The 20,588-nt window shown below is 34.6% G+C and overlaps 1 protein-coding gene across 5 annotated transcripts in view; it reads left to right on the top strand.

The window, feature by feature from the left end:
• Window positions 1–20,588, top strand: part of LOC149803061 (ribosome biogenesis protein BMS1 homolog) — a 57,204-nt gene that overhangs the window by 14,788 nt on the left and 21,828 nt on the right. For all 5 annotated transcript variants that reach the window (XM_089952623.1, XM_089952620.1, XM_089952619.1 and 2 more), the window contains exons 7-14: window positions 1,033–1,351; window positions 1,958–2,091; window positions 3,330–3,471; window positions 4,550–4,618; window positions 6,454–7,165; window positions 12,085–12,186; window positions 13,594–13,775; window positions 18,276–18,357. In XM_089952623.1, the coding sequence (XP_089808749.1) occupies window positions 1,033–1,351; window positions 1,958–2,091; window positions 3,330–3,471; window positions 4,550–4,618; window positions 6,454–7,165; window positions 12,085–12,186; window positions 13,594–13,775; window positions 18,276–18,357 (1,742 nt within the window). The remainder of the gene's footprint in view (window positions 1–1,032; window positions 1,352–1,957; window positions 2,092–3,329; window positions 3,472–4,549; window positions 4,619–6,453; window positions 7,166–12,084; window positions 12,187–13,593; window positions 13,776–18,275; window positions 18,358–20,588) is intronic.

The following is a 20,588-nucleotide window of genomic DNA, read 5'->3' as shown; positions in this document are numbered from 1 at the left end:
AATCTATGGATAGCGCATCACCTGCTCAGGCTTTTGGATCTGGGACGAAGGTTGGGAGCTTGGTACTCCTTGTCACAAATAGGTCCACCAGTGGTCAGTCTCATATCTGGGTGAAAACTAATGGATGGAGAGACCATTCTGTCTGCATAAGCCAATTGTCACAGGACAAAGAATCTGCTATTATGTTTTGATGTCCAGGAATCTGATGGCATTTTGTAACTGTACAGGTCTTTGTTGATTTATCTGCCATAAATTTACGCACTGAGGACAATTCAGCATATAGGTTTAAAGTTTCTTAATCCTTAGTTGTGCATTTCTGAGCTTTGCCCTTGGTCTAATCTGTAAGACAAACAGAACATATACAGCTGTTGTAGCTCTTCATCTGTCCCCTATTTTTGACCAGCAAGATGGTGCAGGGCGATGCCTTGTAGCATTACCTGGAAAATACCAGGCGAATTTAAATGGATCAGCCACAAAATCCTGTATCTAGCCATTCATTGAGTAATTATACTTATAGTAAGAGTTTCTATAGGTCTCAGGGACTTGCACTAACATAATTAAAAGTACAGCCTTAACTTATTTGTGAAGCCGTATAGGTTCCCTTGCAAGTACTCAAGTACAATTAAATGTGCAAGATGACAAAGTGTGGTTAAAATTTTAAGGCAGAACTTTGTCAAGATAGAAAGAAAGACAGGTTGGTTGGAAATATAGATGGAGTATACCTTCCTTGTGAAGTGAGAACTCTTCCAACTGGTAACATTGTTGATTCTGGCTTCTGTGGGGTCTCGCATGGTGAGTGGAAGTAGTAAGTGAGATATTCATGTGTTTTGCCACCATTCCCTCTATTAAGGCGAGATCACTGTGCCTGACATAGGTAGGCAGATAACTTTTAGCTCATTTTAGCTAAAAGTTTTATCTGGGAGGACTGGATTTGAGAGATAGTAGTTCTCCTAAGATATTATGATTTGGGTAATTATTCACAAAGAAACATGTTTTGCGAGAAAAAATAGTTTATTTTGTGTATTCTTTCAGAATGGAAGATATAACAGATCCTGAATCAGTTCGTAAAAACCCTAAATGTGATCGGAAGGTGTCTTTATACGGATATGTTCGAGGCACTCATTTAAAAAATAACATTGAGATTCACATTCCGGGGTGTGGTGATTTCAAGATACATGACATGCAGTTCCTGTCTGACCCTTGCCCCACCCCAGACAGAGAGAAACGTAGATCTCTGAATGAAAAAGAGAGACTTATTTACTCCCCAATGTCAGGAGTTGGTGGCATAGTGTATGACAAAGATGCTGTATACATTGACCTGGGAGGCAGCCATTCACATAATGAAATAGAGGTTTGTATAAAAAAAATAAACACTGAAATTTTAAAGCCCATTCAAGTTTGTTAATTTGCATGTAGTGGGAAAAGGATAAGGTTCTCCTGAATGTGATCAGGTTTATTAACAAGTCATTGTGCCTAGATTTCAACAAAGTAGAATCACTGCTGATGGAATATGGGTAAGGTTTATAGTTATCAAAAGAACTACATTCTTGGAATGAGTTTAACCTTTGGAATGGAAGACTGTCCTCCTAGCTGTTGTGATTTGTACCTGGTTATCTGATTTATTATAATCCTGTTTCTTTGCTTGCATTTGGTTAAACAAGGTTTTACGTTTATTCTGCTATTCGAAGAATGCTAAATAAGTCAGTTCTTTATGTTCAAGCATCAGCTGTATTTTGCATGACAGTGTTCAGCATTTGTTTTCCTTGAGTAGATTTCCATCGTATTAAGCAGGGTTTACTGTGAGCCATAGTGGGTTCCTTTTATTTGATGGGTTGAAGGGCACCAAGGTGAAAGTTAGAGAGAAGAGCAGCCTGCAGGGGATACGACATAGATTTTTAAGTAAACCATGATAAAGCAGGAGTTATCATATTCATTTTTTTTTTCCTGTTATATGTAGGATTCAAAGCCAGCAAACCAGCTTGTCTCCTCCCTTCTTTCCATGACAAATCCTATAGATGAGAAGATTACAAGGAGTGAGGTGTCTGTGTTCTCTCACTCAGCTCCTTCAACAGATCTCTATTCAGATGACAGGTACCTAGCATCGTGTTAATATGCTTCTTTGAATGTCAGGAAATGAGGTCTCAGAATATGTCTCTCTCAAAGTAACATTATGGTTCATGCCAGGAATGGGTCATGTTTACTGTTTAATTTGTCAAACAGAGCCAATGTTTTGACTGACTATAAAAGTTCCAAATTTAACATTGGGACCTTCTGCAAAGAAACTAATATTTAGACTTGATAAAAAACTATTTTAACTTAAAGTTACACAGAATATTGAACTTATTTTGTACCTGAGATTTACAGATGTGAAATTGCCAGGTGTGTAAATACTACTATGTAACATAATTTGATTGTTGTCTGAACTTCAAGATTTCATGGATAAAGAGAGATACCCCTCCCCCCGATTTTTTAATAGGCAATAGAAAGAAATAATGAAATATTCTATTTTCAAATTATAATGTCATACTGATAACATTGATTTTGTAATAATGCACAACCAAAAATGGGGAATAGCAAGTTTGATTGTAATAGCAAACTGGTTTATGCCAATAACTTAAATGGTTCATTTCCGAAGTCATATCCACCTACACTACATGTAGCCAGTCATAGTCAGTCATAGTACAGTGTCATCTTGCCCATGTACATTTGAGTGAGATGCAACTGACATATACATTTCCAGGAGAATTTAAAGAAATGAAAAAAAGACATCAGATTTTAATCTTATTGTTAATTCCATAAATATGTAAAGATAATTATTATTATTATTTTATACTAAGCACAATCATGTTACCAAAGAAATCTAGATCAATTCATTGACTACCTTCTGCAGGTTTTGACTTGGATAAAAATGGCTAAAATTTACTTTTAGGATAAGAGCAGCTGCTGTGGTGCACAATCACAAATCCTCATGCATTTTTACTGCATATTCCAAACCCGTTTTCTGTCCTCTTGCTTACCAAAGTCCAAGACTGTAACCTAACTCTGTCACAAATGTAATGAATCTACCTGCTAAGACTGCATATATTGGGTTTAATTAAGAAATATTTGAAAATGTGATAGTTACTGAAATGTTTGCACATGTTACCACAAGGGTGACTTAACAGCAAAGTTTTATAAAATTCTAACCAGTAGTTTAGGAAAATTTGGTGTGGAAAGATGGACAGACAGATAAAGAGTGTCATAATATTCCAGACACTTTTTTTTAAACAAACGTTCATTAAGAAAAAAAGAGAATGGTATTTATTTACAGTAATGCGTACTTACTATAGGTCTGAAGATGCTGCTGGCCCCAATGTCCAGTCTAATGAAGTGAAGATGCAGAGGAGAGCAGTTTTCAGTGACTCAGACGATGAGAAGGGGGTGAATGAGTCTGATGAGGAAAGTGATGAAAGCCAGTCCATCTCTGATCAGGTAATATTGGGGAGATTTGTATCCCACCCCCCCTTTTTTTTCTTTGTTTGTATGTTTGTTCGTTTGTTTAATTGTTCATTACCACCACAGTATATACAAATTGATGTGTCAATATTTGTCAGGGAAGAGTAACTCGGCCATGCCAAAGCTAGATCACTGTGACCCAAAGTTAATGCTTGAGTGACATCATTACACCGTCAATATCATTGACCTATTTCAACTACACACATGATATTTGGTATAGCGCAAGCAGCATTTACACATGTGCATGAAAGTACATTTATTTGCAGCAACAACAGATTTTATGAGGAAATGATATACAGCTCTGAGAAATGGTGGCATTTCTGTGAAGTCATTCCGGTGCAGAATCACATTATCTGTAGAGTCATTACTCAGGGATGGTATAGTAATCATAGGGGAGTTCAAAGTCAAGTTCACCAGCATGTTTGAAATTCTTTGATGTGAATGTACCTTGGATGGTCACTTATGAGTTGATAAAATGCACTATTGCAGCTACAATTGCACAGTGATTTTGTCAGGTACTTGCTTGAAGAAAACTTTTTTTGAACTACAAGAGCAGTTTGATAAAAAGCTGCTGTGGCTGCTGCATGGTAAATTGTCTTGCTTGTGAAATGCTGCTATGCCTTTTAACATCACCATCAGCAATGTAATGTCTTTTATGGTTGCTATGATACCATAAAGTGCAGCATAATCTGATGAATTCCCACTTCATACGACAAAAATTTTCATTTGTGCAGTAAAAATGTCTGGAGCCTTTTCTAGGTTAAATGTTCAGTAGATATTTGATGCCAGATTATTTTTTTTATACATATTTTTTTAACATTGAAAGGGTAATATAAGTCATTATGAATGAAATGTTCCTTGAGTTGTTGAAAAATTTACAACATTGTTGCATGATGGAAAATCATCTCGTTTCTATATCTACATATAAACATTATTTGAGGCTATATTGTGGCACTTTTTTGATGGTTTGTGACAACTCAAGATGTGCAAATGTGATCCAGTGGAATTGACATTTTGAAAATTGAGTACAAAGCTTTCCATTTTTTTTTTACAGGCAGAAGACTCAGATGAGGGTATTCAGATGGATCTTGAACCCCCTCATAAGAAAAAGCGCACAAAAAAGGTAGAACAACTTTGCTTCCATTTGTATGTACTTTTATTTACAAACATTGCCTTTGGCCAGAGACATTTGCTTTTCTGTTTTTTTAATCACTTAATTTAAATGTAATTGGTGGTGTTGGAGTTCACCCATTTTATCAGTTGACGTGTGTCTGAAACTATTTCTTATGCCCCACTGCTTGCAGAGGGCCATCTTTATTTGTTTTGTCCATCTGAAATATTTAGCAAGATTGCACAAAAACAAGTCAGTGTAGACAAGTATCAGTTGCTAGTAATTTGTATCCATTAGTAGATTTTCTGATTAGACTTTAAGGCCATTAAAGCAGTTTCAAATTTTTACATACTATATTAGTATCTTTACTTTTGGTTTTGGATCAGGGCATTGGTACATAGCATATATACTTGTCTATTGGTTGATTTAGGACTCGTGTTATAAGCATGACAAAAAAAATTGGATATATCTAGAGACATGTTGGAAACTCTAGATGTTTGCAGTACACAAAAATACTGTCAATTCATGCAACTGTTCCCATTCAGAAATGTGTATATGGTATGCACTGTGTTGATCCATTTCATGACGGTATTCATTACACAACACTTTGTATCCATAGTTACTTGGATTTTAATAATTTGAAAATATTACAGGTAAATTAAATACTGCCCACTTTAAAGGGAAGTGTCTGTCAATGTTGTTTTCCATGTGTGTTTACTAGCAAGTATATTGCTTCAATTTTTGTGCAAGTCTTAACAATCTGTATTAATATTTGTGTTTTGCTGTAAAAACACTGTTTGATGCAATAAAAGGTTTAATTCAATTTGTATTTTCCTTTTCCATTAGTTATATTTAATTCCAAAGTGATATTTCCCAAGTTTTCTAATGGTGCACTTAGCCCAATAAGATCATCGCTTGTAAAGGCAGGACAGTTGACAATCCTGATGATCAAGTTGCAAATTTAATACATGCACAAGGATTTATCATATACATGGATATAAAAAAATCAAGCATAATGGATTTTAATGGTTTTAATTTGAACATATTGTAAGTTGTCAATTTCTTTGTGACATTCCAATCAATAATATAATGGTATTTTACACTGGTTTTGTCTTTAGTCTCCTATGTATCTATCCAGCATAGTTTGTTTACTTTTCCAAAGTGTTACTCTGGCTAACTGACAAGAAGCCACCCCTTCTGACTTGAAAATACACCCTGACCTATAGGAGATTTCAACAAGAAATTGGCTTTTTATAGACTTGGGGGTGTGTGAATTTCAGTCCAGTTGACTTACAGGCACATGTATAGGGAAGATGTTTCTTGTTCAGGTTTCTTTTCCACTCTATAATTCTAATTTTCTAGTGGTGATAACCCTAAAAAAAAGTGTGCATAATAAAGAGGTATATATATATATATATATATATATATATATATATATATATATATATATATATATAAACCTCTGCTTTCTATTAGATTTAAATGAAATAGTCTTAATGTTTTTTTTATTTTGATGCATTTGCAGTAATGTCGTATGCATGCATTATTCAGTCCAGTTGACTTATAGGCACATGTATAGGGAAGATGTTTCTTGTACAGGTTTCTTTTCCACTCTATAATTTTAATTTTCTAGTGGTGATAACCCTAAAAAAGTGTGTATAATAAAGAGGTGTATATATATATATATATATATATATATATATATATATATATATATATATATATATATATATATATGTATAAACCTCTGCTTTCTATTAGATTTAAATGAAATAGTCTTAATGTTTTTTTTATTTCGATGCATTTGCAGTAATGTTGTATGCATGCATTATTTTTATTCATTTTAGAACACAGTGGATAAGGAGAATGAATTACCTTTTGCTGACAGTGATGATGATTTGGAGAAAGATGTTTGCCTCTTTTCCACACAAACTCATAACAGAACTACAGGAGTGAGTCAACAAGCCAAAACTAGATCAGACCTCAAGAAACAGGTGTCTTCAGAGGAAAAGAAGGGGGAGGAAGAGGTGAATAGTGAAGAACATGTGTCTTCAGAGGGAGATGAGGAGGTGAATAGTGAAGAAGAAAATGATGAGGATGTGGTGGATGAAGATTATGTGCAAAATAGTGATGGAAATGAATTAAGCAATGGCCACAAAGTGTTCAGTTCAGATGATAGTGATGACTCTAATGAAGATGAAAAAATGGAGGATCTTGTTTCATCAAAAGCTAAATCAAAGCAAAATGGAGAAAAGACAAAGCAGAGAAACCTTAAAGATCACAATACAGAGGAAAGTACATCCACGTCTGATAAACACATTGATTCAAACAAACAAAAGATAAATGTTTCACATCAGTCTTTGTTTCAGTCAGTAGATGCCTATGAAGAAGACGTAAATAGTGAAGAAGATTTGGATAGTGATGATGATAATGAAGATGAAAGTGATAGTGAAGAGAGCATGGAGGAGGAAGAGGATGGAGAGTTTGATGAAGAATTGCATGACAGTATTGATCAGGGAGATGATATGGAAGAAGATTTCAAAGCTGATGAAGAAGAAGGTAAATTCTATCTATTGCAGATATGGGAATATAGGACAATTAAGTGTTGGAAAATTTATAGAAGATTTTGAGAATCCTGATACAAAAAAATAGAGAGAAACTAAAAGCCATTTTCAGAAAATGATTCACTTTAATAACAGCAGAGAGTTGTATTACCATCAGTGATACAAAGAAGCCTGTCTATTTTTGGTCAGATTGCAATGTTATTCCAGCATATGGATTGATGATGTCTGTCTGTCTCGCTGGTATCATCACTTGGGTTGGAGTTGTGTCCTTGAAAAAGGCACTTAGATATCATTTCCTTGGAATGATGTAACCAGTTGTGTGAAATGTTCCATTAAAACCAACAGAAAGAAACATGAAATGGTCATTTTGTCTGCTTGCATACTCACATAATTTGACCTATCACCTAAGCTGAGATAACCATGACCTATTCATTAGCACAGCATATTATGTAAACAAAATCCAAGTATTTTATGTTGACCCACACAGGAATTAGTGTTAATTTTTGTGGTGCATGCTGGCAGTCAGAAATGTGATGGATAATAGGCCTGAAATTCCAACAATCTACCAGTCCACCTGTAAATCATCTGATGCTTAGATCTTTGCTAGCAATAGTTTATGTTGGACAGTCCATAGGTATCAGTATGTATTAGGGTTTGAGTGACATATGATCGAACATTAATTGGTATTCATATTTGTCATGGGGAGTGCTGCAACTTAAGTGAAACTTGTGTAACTGTAACCTATAATTTCATTATCCAATGACTTTGGTCAGTCTTTGCATTTCAGTCATTTTCTCAGGCACTTTTTGCCTTTGGTGTCACATAACTTGGCATTTAATTGCATCATCCCTACAACCATCAGTCAAAACTAGGTCATTGTAACACATTTCATGGGTGGGTGATTTTGTTTTTTGCATTTAGTTCATTTTCACAGACACTATTGCCTTGAGTCACATAACTTGGTATGTAAGTTTGTCATGAGGACTACTACAGCCATCAGCAAAAATTAGCTTATTGCAACCTGTATTTATTGGTTCAATTTGTGCTTGCCTTTACTTTCAGCTACATATGTATAAATTTGAGCTTGTGATAGGTCTTTTTCTTAGACAATATTAGTTTGTATAGTCATATAAGTTGATATTTAGACGAGTCATGAGGAATACTGTACTTTTCAGTGATAAGGTCAGTGACATATTTTAGTCTTTAGATTGGTGTTAACATTTACATTTTGATCATTTTATCAGGTACTATTGCCTATTGATTCACATAACTTGGTAATTTAACACATCATGAGGAGTACTTAAGCCATCATTGAAAACTAGGTCACTATGACAAGTATTTCATGGTTCACTGAATTGTGCTTAACTTTGCTTTAATCTCAGTTTCTCAGGCATTCCATTTCTCAGTATTATGGTTTGTATTCAGCTCAGATTTGAAAGTCATACAACTTGGGATAATGATGTATCAATAGGAATGTTAAGCTATTCAGTCAAAATTACATCACTGTGACCTATATTTCCAGCCATAATTATAATTATTTGCATTAACATTTGTATCTACCTTGGTTTCTCAGACACTATTGCCTGCAGTCATGTAACTTGGTATAAAGATGCACTATGAAGTTTATTGCACCCTTAAGCCAAATCTTGGTTTCTGTTATTTTCATTTCACTTTCCAGATACATGCATTAACTTTGATGTTCAGCTCCATTTCTCTAACACTATTGTCTGCCAAGTCACTTACTTGGTATGTATGTGCTTCATGATAAGTACTGCACTCTTCAACCAGAATTGATGTGATGTACATTTTGGTGCTTCTTTGATTTGCATTTGTCTTTGGGTCTTAGAGTCTTAATGGTGCTGTTGTAGAGTGATGAAACATAAGACATTGGATTCATCATAAGAAGCATTAAACAAAAACAGCTTTGCAACTAGATCATCCTGCCATTGGCAGTTTTCTTGTTTGCTTTACTGGTTGTAGAATAGAAGAGCTTATGAGAGGCTTTGCTGTCCATCTGTTTGCACAAGTTTGTTTTTGCTACTCCTTCTAAACTACTTGGAGCATTGCCTTGAAACTTTACAGACACAGTCATCCCATGATCTAGTTGGTCTTAAATGAAAATGTTGCTGCTTGGGCATCCAAAATGGCCACCATATGTCCATCTTTACATCTTGTTATTATTACTCCTTCTGATGGTCATAGCAACATGGGGATTTCATTAAAAAAAAACTTCATATGATTTCTATTTGGTCCTTAATGAAAATGGTGCAAATTGGACCTTTAGTATGGTCATCATGGCAGCCATCTTGAAAATCTTGTTTTAACTAATCATCCTGAAATATGTCTGCTGCAATCAACATGCATATACATGTATTGAAAATCTTGTAACTAATTTAAGTGAATGGTCATATCAGCATGGAGTTTTTGCTACCTAGTAAAATTCTTCTAATGGTGTCAAGTATTCCTAAGTGAAATGGTGCTGATCTAATATACAGTATGGCCACCATTACAGCTATCTTGAAAATCTTGTTATAACTATTCGTTCTGAACTGAAAGTATCACTGACAGTGGGTTTTTACCAGAATATTTCTTATGATGTCTAGTTGGGTTTTTACCAGAATATTTCCTATGATGTCTAGTTGGGTTTTTACCAGAATATTTCTTACGATGTCTAGGTGGGTTTTTACCAGAATATTTCTTATGATGTCTAGTTGGGTTTTTACCAGAATATTTCTTATGATGTCTTGTTGGTTTTTTTACCAGAATATTTCTTATAATGTCTAGTTGGGTTTTTAACAGAATATTTCTTATGATGTCTAGTTGGGTTTTTAACAGAATATTTCCAATGATGTCTAGTTGGGGCTTTACCAAAATATTTCTTATGATGTCTAGTTGGGGTTTTACCAAAATATTTCTTATGATGTCTAGTTGGGTTTTTATCAGAATATTTTTTATGATGTCTTGTTGGGTTTTTAACAGAATATTTCTTATGATGTCTTGTTGGGTTTTTAACAGAATATTTCTTATGATGTCTTGTTGGGTTTTTAACAGAATATTTCTTATGATGTCTAGTTGGGTTTTTACCAGAATATTTCTCATGATGTCTAGTTGGGTATTTACCAGAATAGTTCTTATGATGTCTAATTGGTCCTAAATGAGAATGATGCTGATCTGATGTCTAATATGGTCACCATAGTAGCCATCTTTAATTTTTTTATTATTGTTGCTTCAACAATTTATGTTCATATCAACATGTGGTTTACACTAAAAGACTTCTTATCATGTTTAGATGGCCTTAAATGAAAATGGTGCCTAGCTGCTAGAACAACCATCTTGAAAATCTTGTTATTGCTCCTCTTCATGAAAAAAAAGTCACATTAAAATAAAGTTTTCACCAGAAGACTTCTTATGATGGCTAGTTGGTATTGAATGGAAATTTAATTGTGCTGCCATAGTGGACATATTGATAATCTTTTTATCAATGGAATGAATGGTCATATCAGCATGAAGTTTTCATTTATTTGGTTTATTGTTGATCATAAAAGAAAATGGTGTCAATCTGACCTCCAATATGGATACCAAAATGGCCATCTGGAAAATCTTATTACTGCTATTTCTTCTAGATGGCTGCTGGTCATATTGACATTTTGCTTTCACCAGAAGACTTCTTATGAAGTTTGGTAGGTCCTAAATTGAAATGGTGTCAATCTGATATCAAATATGGCCACATTGTTACACCTCCAAAATGGGAAGTCATATCAACATGGGGTTTTTCACTCAAAGATTTCTTATAATGTTTCTTGATCCTAAATTAAAATGATGCTGACCTGATGCCCACCATGGTGGTCCTCTTGAAAATGTTTTTGCAACTCTTTTTATATGAAAAGTCATTTGGTTGTAGGGTTTTCGTCAGAATAGTTCTTATGAAGTCTTGTTGGTCCTAAATTAAAATAATGCAAAGTGGCCCTCGACATGGCCACCATGGTTGCCATCTTCGAAATATTATCTCTACTCATTGCAGATGGATGGCTTTATCAACATAGGGTTTTCACCAGTAGACATCTAATGATACCTAATTGATCCTAAATGGAAATGGTGCCAGTCAGATACATCCAATATGGCTGCCATGACAGCGTCTTGAAATCTTGCTGTCACTACTACTCCTGAATGAATGGTCATATTGACATGGGTTTTCACCCAAAACACTTCTAATAATGACTACTTGATCCTAAATGAAAATGGTGAAAATTGGATATTCAGTATGTCCACCACAGCAGCTAATTAGAAAATATTTTTATCACTTAAGAATTTTGGAGATGGTTTCAGCAATCAGCAGTTCAAAGGAAGAAAAGTTGTCTTTCCTTGAATTCCATGGCATTCATTTCACCCAGTAGAGCATCAGTCCATTCTGGGACTCTTGTTAAATCTGAAGTTAAGATGTCAATGTTATTGTGATGATAAAAATGGAGATGGGTTTTTGTATGCTAAATTGAGCTGAATTGAATATTGTAGCATCTCAAAACATAATAGATGTATAATAGGATATACATAGAAGCCTTTTGATTTCAGGGTCAAAGGTCATAGTTATTATGACAGATGACCAAAGGTCATGATTTTGGTTGACTAGATTGTCAAAGATCATGGTTATTGTGGACCAAATGTTCAGAGGTCTTGGTTATGGTGCACCAAAGAAATGAATAGATTGTAACATGATACTGTGTGTTCCACAACTTGTATCTTCACCAATATTTACAGATTTGGGGATGACAAAGTTATGTTTTAGATCACCACAATCCAAGACAAGGAGACAGGCATAATGTATATGATGTTCCAGCAGGGCTTATGATTTACTTTAACTTAGAAAGCTGTTATGCAGTATGTAATGCACATGTGTTTTATGCTTTTATGATTCAGGTCATTTGAAATGGAAGTCCAATCTTACAGAAATGGCTGCCGAGTCATTCCGAAGGAGGCAGCGAGAGCGAATCAACTACAGGAAACTCATCTATGGACAAGGTAGGATGGGGCCTAATAAATTAAAGGAAAATTAGCCTAATCATTGTGTAGGAAAAAATAAGATTGGTGCTGATTTATCCATTTATAATAAAAAGATTAAAGTCTAAATATAATTTGATCTTTCAGTAATGTCATGGCTTGGAAAACTTTGTCAGAGCTCTAAATAAGCAGCAATATGCAAGTAAATTAACCAGAAATTTACAAAGAATTAGGGGGATGTATTTAAAGTCAAACTTGTTTATGGTACTTTTAACTAATGTAAACAATGCAATGAAGAGAAGTTCCAGAGAATCAGTGCTTGCTTGAAATTTCGTACTTGATTACATTGAGAACACTCTTAAATTGGAGCCATATAACTGAGTGCCTCACAAGTTATTCTTGGTCATAGAGCTGTTTTAAAACAGACAGATTTAACACATTAAAATGTTTTAATGATTAGGATCGAATGAGGTATTCCAAATCATGTGGTACGATGTTCACAAAATATCTTATTCAAATTTTGTATTAACCTCAGAGTAAAATACCCAATTTGTTAAAATCCTATCAAAACCTCTGCTTTGTTTCTCCTTGGAATACGTTCCCCAATCACATTAATGTTTGGAAGAAGCTCTACTACCTTTTGCATTCAGGCAATCGTCTTTCCCATCGCCATGTAGGTAAAGGAAGGAAACTCTTCCCAACCCTTACCACAACTAGGTGGCTATGGTTGTTGACCAGTTAGTTGTTAGCTTTTGCTCAATACAACATACATTGTACCATGTTCCTTTCACAGAATCAAAGTTAATCTTGTATAGTATTGACAGTAAATATAGTAATGAGTGTAAAAACACTACATGTTGACAATAAATATTTTATGAAATTTGTTGATATTTAGGCTGTTCCATTTAAGCATACATGATACCCAGGGAAGGCATTTTTTTAAAAAGTGTATGCCAGTATACTTTGATTTCACAGAGTTTATATTAAAATGATAAGAAATTTCTGAATTGCATCGGGGGGTGAGTACCCCAGTTTAAAAGTGCCTTCCCTAGGTCCCATGTATGTTTTAATGAGACATCCCTTAGTGAGTTTCTTGCTCATGTGCACTTTCTATTTTCTGACCTTTTGCTTCAATATAGTATCATTATTATATTATGTTGTTTGCTTTTACATTTGCTGCTGATTTTCTATTGATGTGATTCTCAGAGAAACATAAATTACTAAAACTATGTTATTTTTGGTGGTAAATGCACTCAGCGTTCATTTTTTTACTGAAGCACAATAAAATTGCCAGATCATCCAGACATGACCAAAATGACAATCATCTGTATACACTGACACCAAGACAAAAACCATTATATTGAATTCAGTTGAATTTGCAATCATAAGTTGTAGAATTACAAATAATGTGACTTAACCATATATTAGGTGAGGAGGAGGAAAAGAAGGAGCAAGATGAGGAGGAGGATGCAGAGTTAGGAGGTTTGTTCCGAGTGCTGATGAACAAGAGTGAGAAAAACCGACAGGATCGAGGAGCAGTTGGAGATCCTAATGGCACAGACTGTTCACTGTTTCCAGTTGACAAAGTCAGGAATTGGCAAGTGGAAGATGTAAGAATGGGAACATAGAACACTAATCTTTTGAAAAATCAATAAAGCATTTTAATGCTATCATGAAGGCACCAATCAATCAGTTGTAAGATGGCCAGTTTATTTTGTTTGTTACTCATTAAGAAGAGATTCATTTTTATCTAGGGAAAAGTTCTTGGAATTTTTTGTTTTCAGCTAGTGTATTTTGTTTGCTCCTTGTTTTAATGAAATAATGATCTTTTGCCTGATTACATGATAGTTACATCTGGATAAAGAAAGAAATCAAAGGGAAAATATTCTCATTAGGCTCAAGACTACAGAATTTTCTTTAAAAAGAATGTGCTTGGTCCACTCCTCCATGAAGGTGATTTTTATGTGATGGGTTTAAGATCTTAATAACAGAAAAATACAATGCTGGTTATTTACCCACACCTTTTCACAAAGGCAGGGGACATTGTATTTTCACATTTCTATCTCTCTGTCCATTCATGCATCACAATTTTATTTCAGCTGCCAGTAAAAAAAAAAAACATTTGAAACTGATGGAACTTGTTATACTTAGCATATATACTCACTTGTAAGATGAGTCCAACTGCAAACTGCACAAACCCAGATCTGTCATTGTATAATGTGCTGGTCGATCTTGGTCTGTACAGTTTGCAAGGAGTAATTAGTAGAACAAACAAGATAGACCCTGATCTGCAGGTGTATTATTCTACAGCAGATCAGGATGACTGTTGTTTTCAGTTGGACTTAAAGGAGACTAGAAATCAAAATTTTCCTTTTACGTATGTAATTTTCTTCAGATTTTAATTCAACTGCAATGCTTATAAATTAAATATCGTCAGCGGGTAGTGATTATATTGCATGGAAGATACCACGATTCCGTAAATTGCCGAGTTTTTCCGAGTTTTGATGAGACGACAGATCACGTGGTACCGTGACGCAATACTAGCCAGTCCTCGAATACAAACATAAACATTGGCAAGCGAGGCAGACAGGAGACCACATTTGGGTTGCACATTCAAAAGTTTAATCTGCAATCTGATATAATAGTTTATGTACTGTACTGGTAAGTGCTAAAAGAAATTTGTTAGGCACAGGCCCGGGCTGGCGACTTAAATAAACTAAAGTCCTGAATGAAATTCCACAAGCCCGGATAGTTCATACCTGTCAACTCTCAAGCCGGGAGAAAAACCTCCCGATTTTGGGGGTATTTCCTCATCTACCTCCCGATCTCGTAATATCTCTCAGTTTTGCACAGAGAAGTCCCAATTATTACATTATGTCTGTCAATTTTCATTTGTCAGAAGAAAAACCCCAACCCCAAACGATTTTTAAATATAACGTATGCAATCCACGGTCTAAACTGCCACACTGCAGACATCGTAGCGATATGACTGAAAAATTGTTAAAGCTACGTTAAAAATTCAAATCACACGCACACACGTCTAAACCGGCACTGGACGAAATAATTAATATCATACAACAGCTTTTTTTTTCTTCTTTTTTTCTTCTTCAGTAAATAGAACATGAAGATTAAACATTATTCAAGTAAATTTCAGATTTTTTAAACAACTACAACAGTACTATAGTATTAAAAAAAAATTAAAAGAATAAAATTGTCACCAATTAGCTTAAATGAATGATCACTTTGAAATTTTCTCTGCAAACAAAATCGCATCTCCATTTCCGCCAAAGAAACTCGGCCAGTTAACACCTGACATTCCTCTACCGTATATGAAAAGTTTAATGATCATGATTAAATTACAAGGAATAAAACAAAATATACCATGCAGTATATGTGGCCCTAAAGAACTAATTCTGAATAAATATTTTATTCAGCAAACAGTGTTACATGCATTAAGACTTAAACCTAAGGAAATAAGGTGGGGCATAAAACTTGAGAAAAACAGTTGCCACAAGTACGGTAACTTGTGACTGCAGATGTGAACTGTTAAAATTAAGTCCATGGCATCGTAAGTAACAACAAAATAGGCATCATTTATTTGGTAATCAATTGCTGGTGCTTACGCATACACACACTGTCGAACATGGTTTCTTTGAAGTATGTCCGAAGGGCAGTCCTTTTCACAAGATCAATGCAAGGATAAGGATTATGTTCATTAGTCACACCGGCTTTATCGTTTGCGTACTTAAATCAAAACTTTAGCTATTTTGCAATTTAGCCAGAACTGACCAGAATATGCAGAAGGGGCTTGTCATGGGGGAATAATAAGGCGTATCACAGGGAGAAAAGGCACGTCAAATGGGCGGTCGCACATTGGGGCAAGGGGGGGGTCAATAGCCCCCCCACCCACCACCCACCATTCTATTGTCAGATAGTTAATGTGAAACTTTGACCTCTTTTTTTTTTAATCGCTGCTTTTTAAACTGCCCAAGGAATAGTTTTATATCAGTTACAATTTTTACAGATTACAGTTTATGCATACTACATGTATACAATGCATTTTTTTTTAATTTTTAATTTTTATAAGATTACTGAAAATTGTGTTTTCTCGAAACATGACCGGTTTAGAATCTTATTTTTAGCAAAGTTTCCATTTGATTAAAATCAAATCTAAATTTCACCTAGGACAGTGGTGATCTGATATAGATTGTGCCGTGTTAAGGCATGTATGTCAACATCTTGAAAATACATTTACTCATTTCATCAGCGCAATCAAAGTTTCCTCAGGCAAACAATTTTTGTTTCGACAAGCCTGACGGGCACCTCACTTTGAATACAGGATGGGCCGGAACTAAAACCAGAAGGGGCCCAGGGTGTCGGGCTATCAGATTTGTTTTTAGCACTGCTGTTTTTAGATAAAAGATGTGGATTGATTGTTGCATTTTGTGGTCACTTACTCGTCCTTCTGCCTGTTTTCGTAACTCACACATTTAACACTTTTCCCAGGATTTAAAATGTCCAAAGGTATGTCTGGAACAGCGCCAACTTTTAGTCTAGGCCTAGCATTTGCGTATCTTTGAGCTGCTATTTTTTCATGATCCCTCTCGTAACATTCCTTTGAGAAATGTAACGAGCACATAGTGCTGTATGGTGTTGCTTTGAAATCGACTCGTTTGTAATAATGTACCCATTCTTTCATTATGCCTTTATCTTTAGGAAAAGTTTTTTTTTTTTTTTTACGTCAACAGGCTTTTTTTAATGTTCTATTACACCCGTAAGCAACGCAAAACAGTATTGTCTTTTACTCTGGCAACTCCCACTTGGGCTGCTGGAGTCGCTACTATGACGTCACATCCCAAAAGTAACCAAATAGGCGCGGAAATTTTGCATACGAGGTCACGGAAATTCAGCTCCTAGAAGATAGGCCAATATTTACACATTGGCATTACTGTCGCAGATGATACTTCAGAATAAGGTTTTCTGCTATAGTACTTTTATTATTATTCTATATTTCTATTGGTTTCTGGTCTCCTTTAACTTATAAATGAGTATATATGGTACTATCATGACTAGAAATTGTGCCATTACCAGAATTGTCTCTGCATTTGTGTTAAAGCTCATAGCTCAATATTTGAGCTTTCTGCCATGCTTTCACTTTCGCTCTATAATTTAGGAGGCATTTGATGTAAATGGATGAAACTTGGTATCCCTGTCTTAGAGGTCAAGGTCACAGCTTGATACTTTAGGTTTCTGTCACACTTTCCTTTATGCTGTAAACATACTTGCCAACCATTACACTTTTGCCATAATCATTGCACTTTTTTTCACTAAATTATGCCTTATGCCTAAATGTATTTGGATTACGTGTTTTTGGTACATCCTCTGCCAAATAAAATTAATAATTTGTTTTCCCATTTTTATTAACGTCCCATTAATCTCACAGACCATGTACAAAGCATGGGATGGATCTCAAGGTATACTTATTTTTCTCTGTCTCATATCACATGCAAAATTATATGAGTAAGGTTAGTGTGACAGATCAAATTTTGTACACCCTTTTGCACTTGATTACTGTAATTAATGCCTTTCTTGATGGGGCCATGAAATGTGGTTACTTTTCCTGTCGGTCCAATAACTCAACAGCTCTGTCACAAAGGTAACAGTACATCATTGTGTAATGTTTTTTACTTTGTTGTGATTGGCAGGTGATACAATTTTGTTGAATCTGGTTGTTTTATTTTAAAAACAACTAACTCCTGCAACCACACCAGTATCAAACTAGAAGTCCTTCTCTTCATGGTGTAATTTGAAAAGAACAAAAATTTATTTTTAAAGCGTGGATGAAACACATGAAAATGCATGTGCATCTAAAATGGATTCTTTTACAATTGCATTATGATTTATCATTTTTAACAACCAACAGATCAGAGTCTCTCAGAGATCACGTAGTTTTTCCAGCATGTTTTACATCATCAAAACCAAATTAGGTAAAGACTTATCAGAAATCTAATTTTTCAAGACTGGTCTGATTTTAGGTTTGTGACATGGGTTTCTGTTTGAAGGGAAAGTCATAAGAATTTCCAGTTCCCATTCTATTTTCTTTGGCACAGGTTCGGGATCTGATCAAGGATTGTTTTGTGACAGGAAAATGGGACTCTAGTGAGGATGCTCGGGCTAGATTGCAAGATGATGGTAATTATATTAATTCATGGTCTTAATATGTCTAGTGTCATAAATATCACTCCAGTGATATGAATTTGAGGGGTTGAACAGTGTTCTGTCACATAATGAGTCTGGGACTTAACGCATGAAATGAATACAGAACTGAACAGAATACAAAACACCTTATTTAAAATTAAATTACAAAAGCAATTCATTTGCTACAAATTTGAGGATGTACAATTGTGTCACTCTGCAATAAGTTGCATAATTCTGGAGAATATTAAATGCAAAATATTTATCATTTAATGAAGATAAGAACAGTTGTCATCAAATTTGCATAAAATGTAAAAACCGAACTATAGAACTGTTGGTCTTAGAGTGCAGTTTATTCATTTAATTATACTGACCTTTTCTTATCTGCAAATTTTAGAAAGTTTGAAAGTGCATGTAAAGATATAATGGTTTTTAACTTTTCTATATTCAGCTATGTACAGTAATGTCATGGTTAATATTTTCTTTCCAGCTGCCTCTATATAGAATGGACAAACAAGCAAAACAACTTTTATTATCAGATCAGGATAAAGCTTATGAATAAATGTATAAGAATTATATCGTTGTGGACATGTTTCCCAGGAATGTCATAAAAAATGCACTGGATTTATACTTAGTCTAGATTGACCACTAGAAATTCCCACTGATGATCAAATTCACCACCCAAACAGTTCATTTATTATTATTGGGTTGCATTATGGAAATTCTCTATTCAGGATATGGTTGTCTTCACCCATTATATTTTATCTGGATGTAATAATTCTCCTATTCTCTAATGCTGTTTCCTTCTGCAAATAATAATTCATAAATTAGTTGCTAAATCAGTTTAATCTATTCTAAATTTATTTCATTTTGTCATTAATTCATCCTCATAGAAAATGTTACGTTACTATCTGGCAGTGACTTTGCACAGCAGATCTGAATATCAGGAGAAACTGTCAAATTTTAAAGTGCCAAATTTGTTGAATTGCCATCTGAAAAACTGATCACTATTTGGGAGTTTGGCAGTCACTGGTATGGACAAGACTTAGTATAATTGGATATGACACTTGTTGCAGCCATGGACTTTACCTTTCAACACTGTAGTCAGAAGTGTTCATGTTGAGCTGTCAGTGGTTTCATCTTGATTGAGGTGCCTAAACCATGCAACAGAATCTGAACATATTTGACAGAAATCATACTGGTATAGAAGGCTTTCAAAATTGTACAGTGGTACTGATCTGTATGGACACAGTCGCTAAAATAGAAAAATATTTAAGTTTACTTCTTCTGACAAACTGCTCAACAGAATTTGAACAAATAAGAAACAGAGCATCTAACATAATGAGATTTCAGTTTCCTAGAAATGATGCCAATCTGCCATCCAGTATAACTATCATTACTCCAATCTGCCATCCAGTATAACTATCATTACTCCCAAAATAAGTCTCTAAACAAATTAGTTGACTGAAATTGCTGTGTAGAAATTTGACTGGATTAGACAGAAACATTTTGTAAAAATTGCATCAGATTTGTGCAATACAGTCAGTTTGCCATAAAATACAGTTGCCGTTACTAAAATTAGAAACTCCTTTGAATGAATTTTTCTCAGAAACCACCTAACAGAATTTGAAATTTTACAGTAAGCTTTCTGGAATGAAGGACAAAGTTTGTCATACTAATGCCAATCTGCTGTCCTATATGGCAGCAGTTACAAAAAGTAGGAAAGCCGTTATTAATTTTGATTAAATAACAGCTTAACAAACTGACCTAATTTGATAAAAAGCTTGAATGCGTTTCAGATTTATTTAAATGATATGATTCGAAAAGTAGCAACACATTTTCAAATTTATGACTGGGCAGAATCTGACCAACTTCAATTTTATACAAAAGAAGCAACTCTATTATTAAATGTGGCTGCTGTTACTACAACCAGAAAATGGAGAAACAAACTTACTCAAAGAAAATGCTCAACAGAATTCTAGGTTTGTGCAAATGATGCTGATCTGCCATTAAATACGGCTGCCATTATTAACAAGTTAAAAGAAAAATTAATCACCTTTGAAGAAAATAAAATTTGACACAATTTAACAGAAAGCATTCAGTAAAAGAGGACTTTGACTATTATCAAAATGAAGATAGAAACAACTTCTAATAGAAAACACACACAAGAATTTGTCCATCTTTGACACTAAGCATCTTGGCATTTAGAGTCCTTCTGTAGATGATAC

This window comes from Sinohyriopsis cumingii, chromosome 3, assembly GCF_028554795.1.
Source record: "Sinohyriopsis cumingii isolate HCF-2022 chromosome 3, ASM2855479v2, whole genome shotgun sequence".
Taxonomy (NCBI): domain Eukaryota; kingdom Metazoa; phylum Mollusca; class Bivalvia; order Unionida; family Unionidae; genus Sinohyriopsis; species Sinohyriopsis cumingii.
The sequence above is the reverse complement of the archived record's forward strand: the minus strand, read 5'-3'. Positions and strand labels throughout refer to the sequence as shown.